The sequence below is a fragment of the Rhinoderma darwinii genome, chromosome 4 (genome assembly GCF_050947455.1).
Source record: "Rhinoderma darwinii isolate aRhiDar2 chromosome 4, aRhiDar2.hap1, whole genome shotgun sequence".
Taxonomy (NCBI): Eukaryota; Metazoa; Chordata; class Amphibia; order Anura; family Rhinodermatidae; genus Rhinoderma; species Rhinoderma darwinii.
In genome coordinates this window covers 337,633,922-337,649,386 of record NC_134690.1, presented here as the reverse complement: position 1 = coordinate 337,649,386, position 15,465 = coordinate 337,633,922, and the positions used below count along the sequence as shown (strand labels likewise).

Here is a 15,465-nt window from a genome sequence, read left to right as displayed (position 1 = left end):
ATATTGCCACCCCTGTAGACAGTGCTATACAGCCCCCCTGTAGACAGTGCTATACAGCCCCCCTTTAGACAGTGCTATAAAGCCCCCCTTTAGACAGTGCTATACAACCCCCTGTAGACAGTGCTATACAATGCCCCAGTAGACAGTGCTATACAGCGCCCCCCTGTAGACAGTGCTATACAGCACCCCCTGTAGACAGTGCTATACAGCGCCCCCTGTAGACAGGGCTATACAGCCTCCCCATACAGTGCTATACAGCCCCCTGTAGACAGTGCTATACAGCCCCCTGTAGACAGTGCTATAAAGCCCCTACCTGTAGACAGTGTTATACAGCTCCCCCTGTAGAAAGTGCTATACAGCCCCCCTTGTAGACAGTGCTATACAGTGCCCCCTGTAGGCAGTGCTATACAGCACCCCCTGTAGACAGCGCTATACAGCGCCTCCTGTAGATAGGGCTATGCAGCCTCCCCATACAGTGCTATACAGCCCCCCTGTAGACAGTGCTATACAGCTCCCCCTGTAGACAGTGCTATACAGCCCCCCTTGTAGACAGTGCTATACAGCGCACCCTGTAGACAGTGCTATACAGCACCCCCTGTAGACAGTGCTATACAGTGCCCCCTGTAGACAGTGCTATACAGCACCCCCTGTAGACAGTTCTATACAGCGCCCCCTGTAGACAGGGCTATAAGCCTCCCCATACAGTGCTATACAGCCCCCCTGTAGACAGTGCTATACAGCGCCCCTTGTAGACAGTGCTATACAGCCCCCCTGTAGACAGTGTTATACAGCCCTTCACTGCAGACAGTGTTATACAGCTCCCCCTGCAGACAGTGCTATACAGCCCCCCTTGTAGACAGTGCTATACAGCCCCCCTGTAGACAGTGCTATACAGCGCCCCCTGTAGACAGTGCTATACAGTGCCCCCTGTAGACAGTGCTATACAGCGCCCCCTGTAGACAGTGCTATACAGCACCCCCTGTAGACAGTGCTATACAGTGCCCCCTGTAGACAGTGCTATACAGCACCCCCTGTAGACAGTTCTATACAGCGCCCCTGTAGACAAGGCTATAAGCCTCCCCATACAGATCTATACAGCCCCCCTGTAGACAGTGCTATACAGCGCCCCTTGTAGACAGTGCTATACAGCCCCCCTGTAGACAGTGCTATACAGCGCCCCATGTAGACAGTGCTATACAGCACCCCCTGTAGACAGTGCTATACAGCACCCCCCTGCAGACAGTGCTATACAGCCCTCCTGTAGACAGTGCTGTACAGCCCCCAGTAGACAGTGCTATACAGCGCCCCCTGTAGTCAGTGCTATATAGCGCCCCCTGTAGACAGTGCTATACAGCCCCCCTGTCGACAGTGCTATACAGCGTCCCCTGTAGACAGTGCTATACAGAAACCCCTGTAGACAGTGCTATACAGCGCCCCTGTAGACAGGGCTATACAGCCTCCCCATACAGTGCTATACAGCCCTCCCTGTAGGCAGTGCTATACTTTCAAGTATCACAAAGAGGGAAAACCGACGCGGAGCGCACTTTGGCATTTTCCTTCTTTTAAGCCACGCCACTAATCACACCCAATCCCCCGGTTCAGCACACACAGTATCATGTTCCCATAGTGCCTCTCACAAAGTATAATACCAAATAGCTGCACCCACACAGTATACTGCCCTCTAGTTGCCACCATACAGTATAATGCCCCCATAGCTGCCACCATACAGTAGACTGACCCATAGATGCCCCCATACAGTATAATGCCCACACAGATACCCCATACAGTATAATGCCCACACAGATGCCCCCACAGATGCCCCATGCAGTATAATGCCCACACAGATTCCGCTATGCAGTACAATGCCCAAACAAATTTCCTCATACAGAAAAATGCCCCATAGCTGCCCTCATGCAGCATAATGCCCCCATAGCTGCCCCATACAGTATAATGCCCCCATACAGTATAATGCCCACACAGATGCTCCCATACAGTATAATGCCCCCATAGCTGCCCCATACAGTATAATGCCCCTCGTACAGTATAATGCCCACACAGATGCCCCCATACAGTATAATGCCCCATAGCTGCCCCATACAGCTTAGATCTTCCAAATATTCCCACATACCGCATAATGCCCCCATAGCTGCCCCCATAGGGTATAATGCCCCCTAGCTGTCCTTATACCGTATAATGCCCCCTTAGCTACCCCTAGTGCCAGTGCCCCTGTAGATAGTAACACAGTGCCCATGTAGATAGTGCCCCTATATAGTGCCACAGTGTCCATGTAGATAATGCCACACTCCCTTGAAGATATCGCCCTCCCCCTCCTGTAGATAGCGCCATTGGGACTCCCTCTAGGAGTGGAATCCCCAGCCAGAGAATAGGCTGGGGATTCTGCTCCTAGAGCGAAGCCCTTATGTCACTGTCCATATATGCGCTCCAGGGATTGCGCTCCAGGGGGAGCCTCTGACGTCGATGCTCTAGGAGCGGAATCCCCGGCCAGATCATCGTCAACGGGTATTCCGCTCAAGGAGTAGCCACTGACGTTACTGTCCATATATGGACAGTTACGTCATGGGCTTCCCCGAGCACAGCGCTTAAAGTAGCGCTGTGCCCGGGGAGTCCTCGGCGAGTGGAGGAGCTCCCTTTGTTCTTCTTCTCTGAACTAATTCTGAAGCAGGGAGCTGATGGTTCCCTGCTTCAGAATTGGGTTCAACTGTATCTGCGTCCTGACGCCACTGGACCTTATTGTAATCTAAGATCCATTAAGTAGAACTGCAGAGGATGGAGGAGCAAATGTTACATGGGCCCTAAAATTCTGCCTTACATAGACAATTGCTATTAAGGTGATGCGTGCAGCCTACTTATAACACATATTAAAAATAGGATAGCTTAAAGTTAGGCAGCGTTCACATGTTGTTGTCAACTTGTGTTTATTAACGCAATCTTTGCAGAATCACGGCAAAATGGAGTGGCTTTGCTGCAATTTTTGTTTAACCCCTTAACGACTGCCCACCGTCTTTTGACGTCAGGAGGTGCATGTACTCAGTCTACAACGATGCCTTTTGGCATCGCTGTAGTAGAGGGGGTTTAGCGGCACCCTGGTGAAGTCTGCACTAAAAACCGGCTTTAAGTAACAGGTCCGGTTCTTAGTGCAGCCATCAGGACCTGCCGATTTAGTCGTAACATCATGTGACCGCTGTGACAGCCAATCACAGCGGTCACATGTTGTTACTGTGTACAGAGCCGCCGGGAATGTCTAAATTACAGCTCCTGCTCTAAGAACGAGCTGTTGCTACCAGCTCTGTTCTTAGAGCAGTGATCAGGTGGCAATAGTATTGGTTCCTGATCTTTTGTGATCACTATGAGATCCAATCATAGTGATCACTACAGTAAAATAAAAGTAAAAACATGTATCTGTTTCTCCTCACTGTTCTAGCTGTGGAGAGAAACAGATACAAGTGTGTCAGTGTCCCCACACAAAATCACTTGTTCCTCACACACAGTTTAAAAAAACAAACATTTTTTCAGTATTTTATAGTATATAGTATATACATATATATATATATATATAAATCTAAGTATATTTACTGTATATACTAAGAATCGTACTATAAACGACTTTGTTTTTAGGGTACGCTGTTAGACGGCGTGTACGCTGTTAGACAGCGTAGGGTGCTGTTCTGGGCTTGGGTTTACGGTTTGTGTTAGGCGTAGGGTTTAGGTTTAGGTTTGAAAAAAAAAAAACTTAAAAAATAAAATACAAAAAAAAAGTTTCATTCCTTTAGTGTTCTTAGTTGATTAGTTGATAAAAAAAATTAAACCGCTAGTTCCATTTATTATTTGCGGTTTAGACTGTATAATCATTATGGCTGCCAGAAGATACAGCGTTGAGGAAGCCTATCAGATGCTATGCTCAGATACGGATTCTGCATCTGAAGTTGAGCTTTTACTTGAAAGCGACAGCGAAAGTGTCGCTTCAAGGGATTCAACGGATATGAGACCCAGCACCAGTGATATGGGAGACGGTGCAGTGGCCACAACGTCCGTTCAAAGTGCAGCCCCAGAAATTGCACAACCCCACCAAACCGATTTAGTGTGGGAACCCACAAGTTTATTTTCTCCCACCATAAATGACTTTATTGCTACTCCTGGCATAAGTCCCAATGTCAGTAATTTTTTATCACTAAATTATTTTAATATTTTTATTACGGACCAAGTTTTAGAACATTTTGTGCATGAAACAAATTTGTATGCCAGGCAGTACATTGCCAATAAGCCTTCGTCACCTCATGCCAGGTTGTGGAATCCCACAAATGCAATGGAAATAAAAAAAATTCTGGGCCTCACCCTTAACATGGGAATTATAAAAAAAAAACCTCTATTAGGTCATATTGGGCATCAAGCCCTATACATGCCACCCCCATTTTTTCTGTCATTATGTCACGCAGCAGGTACGAAATACTTATGCGATTTCTCCACTTTAGTGACAACCTACAGGCACCCCCTTCCAGCGACAGAAGCCGTGACCGGCTGTATAAATTAAGGCCTTTGCTAAATTTTCTTAATTCCTCCTTTATAGGAGCATATACCCCTGAACAAAATTTAGCAGTGGATGAATCGCTAATGAATTTCAAAGGGCGTCTCTCATTCCGCCAATTCATACCCTCAAAAAGTGCAAAATACGGGGTAAAGATATACAAATTATGTGAAAGCACTACTTGCTACAGATGTGCGTTTAAGATCTACGAGGGTAAAGACAGTGAATTCAATCCACCAGGGTGCCCTCCAAATATTGGTACCACTGGTAAGATTGTGTGGGATTGAATTGGCCCTTTCCTACACAAGGGGTATCATGTATACACTGACAGTTTTTATACCAGTGTGCCATTGTTTAGCGCCCTTCATTGTGCCAACACCGGAGCCTGTGGCACAATACGCAGGAATCGCAAAGGTTTCCCACGTCAACTTGTGGATAAAAAACTACGAAAGGGGGAGTCATGCACTTTTCAAATTGAGAAGATGCTGGCTTTAAAAATTTGTGACCGCAAGGACGTCTACATGATCAGCACTATCCATACAAGTGCAACAGCAACTGTAGAGAACGTGGGGCCTCTGCAGATAGACAAAAGCCTGTGTGTGTCATCAACTATAACAAATTCATGTGTGGGGTAGATTTGTGCGACCAGATGTTACAACCTTATCTGGTTAAAAGGAAAACCAGAACGTGGTATAAGAAAGTGGCAATATACCTCATCCAGGTTGCGATGCACAATGCATTTGTCCTGTACAAAAAAAATCAGCGGGCAGGGCTACATTCTTTGAATTTCAGGAGAAAGTGATTGAAGATCTCCTATTTCAATCTGCAGACCAGAGAGTAGTCCATGAGTCAGAGGATGTACGCCGACTTGTTGAAAAACATTTTTTACACCCCATCCCTTCAACACCTAACCAAAAATACCCCAAAAAACGGTGTCGGGTCTGCAGCAAACGAGGACAGCGAAGTGAGTCAAGATATTATTGTTCCGCTTGTCCTTCCAACCCTGGTCTATGCATAAGTCCCTGTTTTGAAATCTATCATACCGTCGCACATTACTAATTTTCTTTTGTGAGCTATAAGAGTTAAAATGCAGGATTTATTTAGGATTTTATTTGTCTATACACCTCTTTTTTTTTTTTTTTTTTTTTTTTAGGGAAGCAGCTTCGCTGTATATTTAGGTGATGCCAAAATTTAGGGTTCTTTTAGAGATTTATTTTTTTTATCACTTTTTTGGGGAAGGAGGGAAATATACTTTTCTAGATTGAGTCATTTTGGGATATAACCCAGTTATAGAAAGTGGAATAAGGCCCTGAAATTCATTCAAGATAAAATTGTGCCCTGAAAGCTTTTTATTTCCTTTTCCGTTATGACTATGTCCTGCCATAAATAGCTGTTACTGACTGGGGATACGGCATAATTTTTTCTTTTTATTCTGAGGATTTCTAATAAGCGAGCTGTTCCTTATCAATACACTATGGGCTTTATTACAGTTTTGTTCGGGTTTTTGGTGGACCTCTTACACCCGACAATACTTCTAGAAATAGCGACATTAATTTGGGGAGTAGTGGTCCTTTACTGTATCTATACATACGGTGTGGGACACTGCCCCTTTATATATTCTACAGGTGATTGGTTGTTTTGTGCACATGGCGGTTCCTACCTTGCCGGGCAGGGGCTTGTTATGGTGTACCGCGTCACTTGGCACATTCGTCCCTTATATAGGGATTGATGGAGCTAAAGAGACGTTGTATGACCAGTCACTTTAAATAATAAAGTCATTACAGCTCTACAAATTTTCTTTCATCCTGTGAACATGCTCTAGTTTTCCACATAGCTGGATACATTCGTCCTCCTTTTTTTGGGGATATATTGCCTTTTTCCGCCAACAGTTTAATATATTTCCCCACTTTAACTTACTATATATCAGAGCGGGTTGATATACATAATGTCTATGGACTGACATGATTTCAGGACAGCTGCTTTCTTAGCACGACATAGTCATAGGGTGTAGAAACTGTTAGGGACATATATTTCTCAATCTAGAAAAGTAGAATCCTCCCATTTTCAAGCAAAATGAAAGCCTCCGGGTGCTCCCTTCCTTTTGGGTCTTGCCGTGTGTCCAGGTAACACATTAGGGCCACAATGGGGATATTTTTGAACACAGGAGAAACAGGGTGATACATTTTCTGGTGCATTTCCTTATTCTCATGTCCTCTGTACAAGAAATCTGACCTTAAAATGACACATTTGTGAAAAAAAGTGAAATAACATTTTCTTTCCACCTGCTTTGCATTAATTACTGCAAAAACTGTGGGGTAAAAATACTTAGTACACACCTAGATGAATACCTTAAGGGGTCTAGTTTTCAAAATGGGGTCATTTATGGGGAGTTTCTATCTTTTTGGCAGCTCAGTGCCTCTATAAATGTGTAATGGGACCTGAAATATTTTCAAGCAAAATGTGTGTCCTGAAAGTCTCCGGGTGCTCCTTCCCTTTCGGGCCCTGCCGTGTGTCCAGGCAACACATTAGGGTCACAAAGGGGGCATTTTTGAAAACAGGAGAAACAGGGTGATAGATTTTGGGGTGTGTTTCTTCATTATCATGGTCGCTTTACAAAGAAATCGGTCTTCAAAGTGATACTTTTATATAAAAAGTGTTTTGTTTTTTTATTTCACCTGCTATGCATTAAATTTAGCAAAAAACTGTGGGGTCAAAATACTCACTACACCCCTAGATAAATACCTTAAGGTGTCTAGTTTTCTAAATGGGGTTGTTCGGGTACTAATCAGTCTCAACCGGCAGGGATAATACGCTGAGTTCGTACGAAAGGAATCACACCACACAAAGTCTTGTATAAAGTTCCTCACTCAGCATCAGGAGAGGCGTCACTGATTTATTACACACATCTGTTCTATATCCCCTTTCTCCTGGGGGTGGGTACATGTTATCACACTTTTATAAAAGCACGTATCACTGTAAGCCTCTTGTTACTTTGTGTCATCCTTGGATAGGTTCACCCTTATCTGGTCCTTTAGATATGTCTTCATAGTTCATAGTTTGTTCATACCAGGAAGTGACTTGTTATTTTATTAGTGCGTAGTCCCTGTTCAGGGGCCATCTTGCCACGTATACTTATCTAATCCTATTACTATTGCTTCATCACAATTATGTACACAACTCTATAGTCTATATTTTATTAAAGAAAGAAAATTATTATAAACATTAACTTCTGTCCACTCCATCCTTCACAGGGTCGTTTATGGGGAGTTTCTATCGTTCTGGTAGTTCAAAAACTCTCTCCAAATGTACAATGGGGCCTAAAACATTTTCAAGCAAAATATGAGACCTGAATGCCTCCGATTGCTCCCTTCCTTTCGGGCCCTGCCGCGTGTCCAGGCAACGCATTAGGGTCACAATGTGGGCATTTTTGAAAACAGGAGAAACAGGGTGATAGATTTTGGGGCGTGTTTCTTCATTCTCATGGTCGCTTTACAAAGAAATCGGTCTTCAAACTGATACTTTTATATAAAAAGTGTTTCTTTTTTTTTATTTCACCTGCTATGCATTAAATTTAGCAAAAAACTGTGGGGTCAAAATACTCAATACACCCCTAGATAAATACCTTAAGGTGTCTAGTTTTCTAAATGGGGTCGTTTATGGGGAGTTTCTATCGTTCTGGTAGTTCAAAAACTCTCTCCAAATGTACCGTGGGGCCTAAAACATTTTCAAGCAAAATATGAGACCTGAATGCCTCCGGTTGCTCCCTTCCTTTCAGTCCCTCACATCTTCCAGGTTTTTGCAGGGTACATTTTGTTTGCATAATCAATCTGCTTGAGTATGGGTTTTAGTCACAAAATAGATTTCTCATGAATTTTTCCTTATAATCTGTTTGATACAAAATTGTGTTAAGGTTAAGTTGTAATTTTATACACGATATGCTGTGCGCTCTCAAACAATTTTGATTTTGGTAGTATAGTAGCTGTTTGCCGTGTACAGTATATATTTTTTTTATCACATTTGTGTTTGATGGGCGAATATTGCATGGCCTCTGTTTCAGCGTTTTTGAGAGCACAAGCTCTTTTTAATATAAGCCTTATGCACACGACTGTAACTGTGCACAGTCCTTGTTTACGGCATGGACGGGCCACGAAGTGTCATCCGCAGGCTGTCCGCAATTACGAACCGTGCACACACAAGATGAGCATTGCCCTGGAGGAGCCCGGACCGCAATTGCGGTCCGTAAAATGACATTTCCTATTTTTTCTGCGGTCCGGGCTCCAGGCAATGCATGGGCTGTGGAAACCACGGTCGTGTGCATTGGCCTATAGGATATAATGCACGGTCGTGTTCATGAGGCCATAGAGGTATGTTGTATATATGAACTTTGCACACCTTGGTCTATCTTTACATTGTTTTTGTGTATACACCTGCTTGTATGTGAGTTTTGGGCACAAATGTATATGATTACACATTTTTTTTAAAAATAATAAGAATTCCTATGTGTCACAAAGTTATGTGAAGGTGGACATGACTGCCAACAGCAATTCAAGACAATTTCAATTATCAGGTTGTCTTCTTTCAGGAAATATATAGGTTTCGTGGTACACTCGCTATTTAAGGTGTGTAATCCCTGTATTTTATAGGTTGTTACTCTTCTTATATTTCCAGAAGAAAAACAGATTTTTAGTCTCTTCAATTCTGGTGATTTTATGCAGATGTGCATACAGACATGGGCCTAAGTGGTATGTATAAACTCTTCGCATATTGAACTTTTTTTTGGATGTGTGGTGCATTATATTTTCTGCTTGGGTAACACTTTTCGCAACAAATATAAATTCTTATGCATTTTTTAATGAAAGATTGCACTTTGACACAAAATTGCATGACGGTGCCTGTGTGTTTAAAGTGTTGAGTGGCAATTTGACAATGTACCGGGTGCCTACTTTCAATATATATATAGGTATGAGAATTTAGTATGATTTTTTCATTTTTTTAATTTAGGTTTTATTTGTACATGTTAAAATTGTGGAAATTGTTCTGGCTACAAAAAAATGCAAAATGTCAAAAAATCCCTGGTAACGAAAGTGTTAGGCCCCATGCACACGACCGTAAATTTAGTCTGTAATTACGGACTTATTCATTTCTTTGACCGACGGACACTTGCTGTATATTTACGGGAAGGTGTCCGTGGCGTAGAAACCTTCCGTAAAAAATAGGACATGTCCTATTTTTTTATTTTAAGGGCTGTTCTCCTGTGCCCGTAATCACAGACCATGATCATGGCCCGGCCGTGTGCATGGGGCTTTAGGCCGGGTTCCCATGTTGCGTAAACAAAGCGGAATTTCCGCAATGGAATTGTGTGCGGAAATTCCGCAGCATTTACAGTAGCAGCAAAGTGTATGAGACTTAGTAAATCTCATGCCCATGCTGCGGAAAAAAAACCGCAGTGTAAACATTAATAAATCGACCTGCGTTGCAGAAATTAATTTCACGTTTCTTTGATTTCCTGTTTGGTTTACCTCATTGAATTCAACGGAGATGCAAAACCCGCTATAGAAAGCTAAGTGTTGCGGCTTTTACGGTGTATTCGCAGCTCCGAAAAAAGCAATTACGGATCTGTAATTGCGGATAAAATCCTGACCCATTAATTTGTATCTACCATGGACATCTTCCCGTATATTTACGGGTGTGTGTCCGGGCCGTAGATATGACCCGCAAAAAATAGGACATGGCCTATTTTTCACATTTACAAACTGTGCTCCTATACTTTATATTGTGAGCACGGTCCGCAAATGCGGGTGACACTTTGTGGCCTGTCTGCGGCCCGTCCGTGCAGTATTTACTGACTGTAAATACTGCACGTTCGTGTGCATGAGGCCTTACCCTTTGAAATAGAGAAGTCTGTAGGCAGCTGTAAATAGAGACAATGTCTCTGAGGGGAGAAAGGAATCGAGGGAATTGTAGTACTTTAATCCTGCCTACAGCAAGTCCTAGCAAAATGACAACAACAGTGCTGCACAGAGCTGGGCAACATAAGAAAAATGAAAAGTAACTACTTCTGAGCTATTTTGCCATCATCTTGTGAACATTCAGACACAAATTGGTACTTTTCTGAGATTTTTATATGCTCTGAAAACCCCTGGAGGAAAAACTACAGTGTGAATAAGTGCGTAATAATAAATAATGTCCTTACCTTTACAAATCTTTTTAAAGTTGTTATTTTCTTGTGGATGTCCCGGAATACGACACTGGAATCGGTATTGCCAGAACTCACTAAACCAAGGGTTTCTTGAATTGATGTCCAAACGTAGGCTTAGAAAATAGTTATCAAAGGACCTGACATCTGGGGACTGAAGCTTTATGGTAATTCCTCCATTTGCTTCAACTTCAAAGCCATCTATGACTTCATCTCTGTCTGCCCATCCATCACTGAAAGAGGCAAGAAGAAAAGTAGTTTGTAAGTTAATGATAAGTATATCTAGTTATTAGGCTAATTCGACTTATTGAGCTATAGTAGAAGGGCATATACATTCTATTACTTTATTGACCATGACACTTTGCAATGTTCCATTCTGGGAAAAAAATATTTCATATTCTTTAACCCTTTCAAGACCGAGCTCATTTTGGCCTTCAGGACCAGCCCCATTTTTTCAAATCTGACATGTGTCAATTTATGTGGTAATAACTCTGGAATGCTTTTACCTATCCAAGCGATTCTGAGATTGTTTTCTCGTGACATATTGTACTTTATATTAGTGGAAAAAAGTTTGGTCAATAAATTCATTGCTTATTTGTGAAAAACACCAAAATTTAGAGAAAATTTGCAAAAATTATGATTTTTCTAATTTTAAATCTGCTTGTAAAAACAGATAGTAATACCACACAAAATAGTTACTATTTCACATATTCCATATGTCTACTTTATATTTGCATCGTTTTTTGAACAATATTTTATTTTTCTAGGATGTTACAAGGCTTAGTACTTTACCAGCAATTTCTCACATTTTCAAGAAAATTTCAAAAGGCGATATTTACAGGGACCAGTTCAGATCTAAAGCGGCTTTGAGGGCCTTATGTACCAGATAGACCCCATAAATCACCCCATATTAAAAACTGCACCCCTCATTGTATTCAAAACAGCATTCAGAAAGTTTATTAACCCTTTAGGCGTTTCACAGGAATTAAAGCAATGTAGAGGGGAAATTGACAAATTTTTTTTTTTTTGCTGCAATTCATTTGTAATACATTTTTTTCTGTAACACAGAAGGTTTTACCAGAGAACCGCAACACAATATTTATTGCCCAGATTCTGCAGTTTTTAGAAATATCCCACATGTGGCCCTAGTGTGATAATGGACTGAAATACCGGCCTCAGAAGCAAAGGAGCACCTAGTGGATTTTGTGGCCTCCTTTTTTTAGAATATATTTTAGGCACCATGTCGGGTTTCAAGAGGTCTTATAGTGCCAAAACAGTGGGAATCCCCCAAAAGTGACACCATTTTGGAAACTGCACCCCTCAAGGAATTTATCTAGGGGTATAGTTAGCATCTTGACCCCAGAGGTCTTCTGCTATATTTATTGGAGTTTGCCTGTGAAAGTGAAAATCTACTTTTTTTCTGAAAAAATATTAAAAAAAAGAATATTTGCAAGGAATAAAGAATAAAAAGCACCCCAAATCTTGTAAAGCTACTTCTCCCGATTACAGCAATACCCCATATGTGGTACTAAACTGCTGTTTGGACCCACAGCAGAGCTCAGAAGGGAAGGAGCGCCATTTGGAATTCGAAGCGCAGATTGTGCTGGATTGGTTTTCAGTGCCATGTCGCGTTTGCAACGCCCTGGAGGGAGCAGAAAGGTGGAAACACCCCAAAAGTGACCCTATTTTGTAGACTGCACCCCTCCCCTCAAGGAATTTTTCTAGGGGTATAGTTAGCATTTTGACCTCACAGTTTTTTGCTGAATTTAGTGGAATTAGGCCGTGAAAATGAAAACATAGAAATGTTTAATTTTTACAATGAATAAAGGAGAAAAATCACCCCAAAACTTGTAAAGCAATTTGTCCTGATTACAGCAATATGCCATATGTGGTAATAAACAGCTGTTTGGACCCACGGCAAGTCTCAGAAGGGAAGGAACAATATTTGGCTTTTGCAGCTCAAATTTAGCTGGAATGGTTTTCGGGTGTCATGTCGCATTTGCAAAGCCCCTGAGGTACCAAAACAATGGAAACCTCCCAAAAGTCCCTTTAGGGGACTGGAACGAGCGATCATTAGGTCGCTGGTACAATACACTGCAGTACTAATGTAACAGCGCGATCAGCGTACCTGTCCATTAGTCCCGGGTGTCAGCTGTAATACACAGCGGACACCTGCAGAATATGGAGCGGGCGCAGCGCATGAGCCCGCTCCATATATATCCCCCCGCACCACGACATGCTATTAAGTCGTGGTGCGCGAAGGCGTTAATGCGCAGCGGATGGTGAAAAGTGAAAATTTACATTTTCCACTGATATGCCATTTTAGTGCACAATATGTTGTTCCCAGTTTGTGCCACTGAAGACAAATATCTCATACAATGTTGAGCGGGTTCTCCCGGATATAAAATATCATATATGTGGACGTAAGCTGGTGTTTGGGCACGCTGTGGGGCTCAGAAGGGAGGCCTTTGGAGTGCAGAGTTTGCTTGGTAACTGTTCTGTTTGGGGTTTTGCTGGTATTTCAGTTTATGATGTGGGGATATGTGTAAATTGGGCAGAGTACATCAGGACATAATAAGAGGGTATAATAATTTGGTAAATAAATAATAATCCGCAGATATGTGGCCAATGTCGCACTGATAAATGGCGCCCAATCTTATCCGCTTTTGGACACTGCACAATTTCTGTCGCTATATTCTGAGAGCCAGAACTTTTTTTATTTTTTCTTCACCGGAGCCGTGCGAGGACTTATTTGTTGCGGGACAAACTGTAGTTTTCATTGGTACCATTTTAGGATAAGCAAAGTGACAAAAAAACGAATTCTGACAATGTTTTTTGTCTTTTTTTTTTTACACTTTTCACCGTGCGCTATAAATCACATTTTACTTTATTCTGCGGGTCCACACGATTACGGCGATACCAGATGTATATAGTTTTTTTTTATGTTTTGTGGCATTTGCGCAATAAAATCACTTTTAGATAAAATTATTTATTTTTGTGTCACGATATTCTGAGAGCCATAACTTTTTTATTTTTCAGTCAAAAAAGCTGTGTAAGGGCTTGTTTTTTGCGGGACGGGTTGTTTTTATTGGTACTATTTTAGGGTACATGCGACTTTTGATCACTTTTTATTCTATTTTTGGAGGGTTGATGACCAAAAAAATAGTGATTCTGGCATCGTTTTTTTATTATTTTTTTTGCGCTGTTCACCGTGCAGGAAAAATAATATTAAAGTTTTATAGTTTGGGTCGTTGTGAACGCGGTCATACCAAATATGTGTACTTTTTTTAACATTTTCATTTTTTTCCTATTATAAAAGACTTATTATAGGAAAAAAAGCATTTTTTGTTTTTGTAACTTTTATAACTTGTTTTTACACTTTTATAAAACATTTTTATAACTTTATTTTTTACTTTTGACTTGTTTTACTTGAAGACTGGCAGCACTGATCGCTGCTATAATACATTACACTACCTAGGTAGTGTAACGTATTATAAACTGTCAGTGTGACGCTGAGAGTCACACTGACAGGAGGCTTATAAGGACCAGCCTTCGGCTGGTTCTCATAGGCTGCTGTGCATGGCAGACCCGGGGGCTGTTGTATGACCTCCGGTTTTACCTTATAACCGACTGCAGCACCCGCAATCGGTCCCCGGGAAAGTTTGTTATAGCAACAAACTTTCCAGTTTGTTGTAGTAACAAACTTTCCAGTTCGTTGCTACAACAAACTTTCCCCGCAATCACATGACCGGGACCTGAACCAATTAGGTCCCGGTCATGTCTCCGGGACCAGAGGCAGGGGTTAACAGCGCGATCCGAGTGTCAGCGGTACTCTGAGACACCCGGATCGCGCTTTTAACACCCACCGTGAATTCACGTCGGCGCTGCACAGAGCCAAGCAAGCGCCGACGTGAATATACAGTGGGCGGTCGGGAAGCGGTTAAACAAATATATTATTTCCTGTTACTTATATCGCACCAACATACGTATTCCACAGTGTTCCAAACAAATAGAGAAAACACAGCACTCAAGGCAAGCTCAACATTGGACCATGTGCACGTTACCAGTGAAAGGATGTAACAACTCCTTGGAATGGAATAAACAGCAGGAACAGAAGACAAGTAACAGCACTAGGACTTCAAAGTTGGGGAGATGTTGGTTTATTCACCACAAGGTGGAAAGAATGAGCAACATTTCGGTTCAGAAAGCTTGAGAAAGGTTCAGGTATGAACCAAAACGTTGCTCATTCTTTCCACCTTGTGGTGAATAAACCAACATCTCCCCAACTTTGAAGTCCTAGTGCTGTTACTTGTCTTCTGTTCCTGCTATTTATATAATATATAAATATATATATACTGTTCAGCCATAACATTAAAACCACCTGCCTATTATTGTGTAGGTCCCACTTGTGCCAGCAAAACATGGACTCCACAAGTACTCTGAAGGTATCCGGTGGTATCTGGCAACAAAAAGTTAGCAGCATATCCTTAAAGTCCTGTGAGCAGCGCGGTGGGGCCTCCATGGATCAGACTTGTTTTTCCCGTACATCCCCCATTTGGAGGCCAAGTCAGCATCTTGAACTCTTTGTCATATTCTTCAAACCATTCCTAAACAATTTTTGCAGTGTGGCAGGGCGCATTATACTGTTGAAAGAGGCCACTGCCATTGGGGAATACTGTTGCCATTAGGAAATACCGTTGCCACGAAGAGATGTTTTTGGTCTTCA

At 42.1% G+C, this 15,465-nt stretch overlaps 1 protein-coding gene across 3 annotated transcripts in view; it reads right to left on the bottom strand.

Moving 5' to 3' along the window:
• GRM1 (glutamate metabotropic receptor 1) overlaps positions 1 to 15,465 on the bottom strand; it is a 314,004-nt gene that overhangs the window by 44,247 nt on the left and 254,292 nt on the right. For all 3 annotated transcript variants that reach the window (XM_075862858.1, XM_075862859.1, XM_075862857.1), the window contains exon 4: positions 10,737 to 10,972. In XM_075862858.1, coding sequence (XP_075718973.1) covers positions 10,737 to 10,972 — 236 coding nt within the window. The remainder of the gene's footprint in view (positions 1 to 10,736; positions 10,973 to 15,465) is intronic.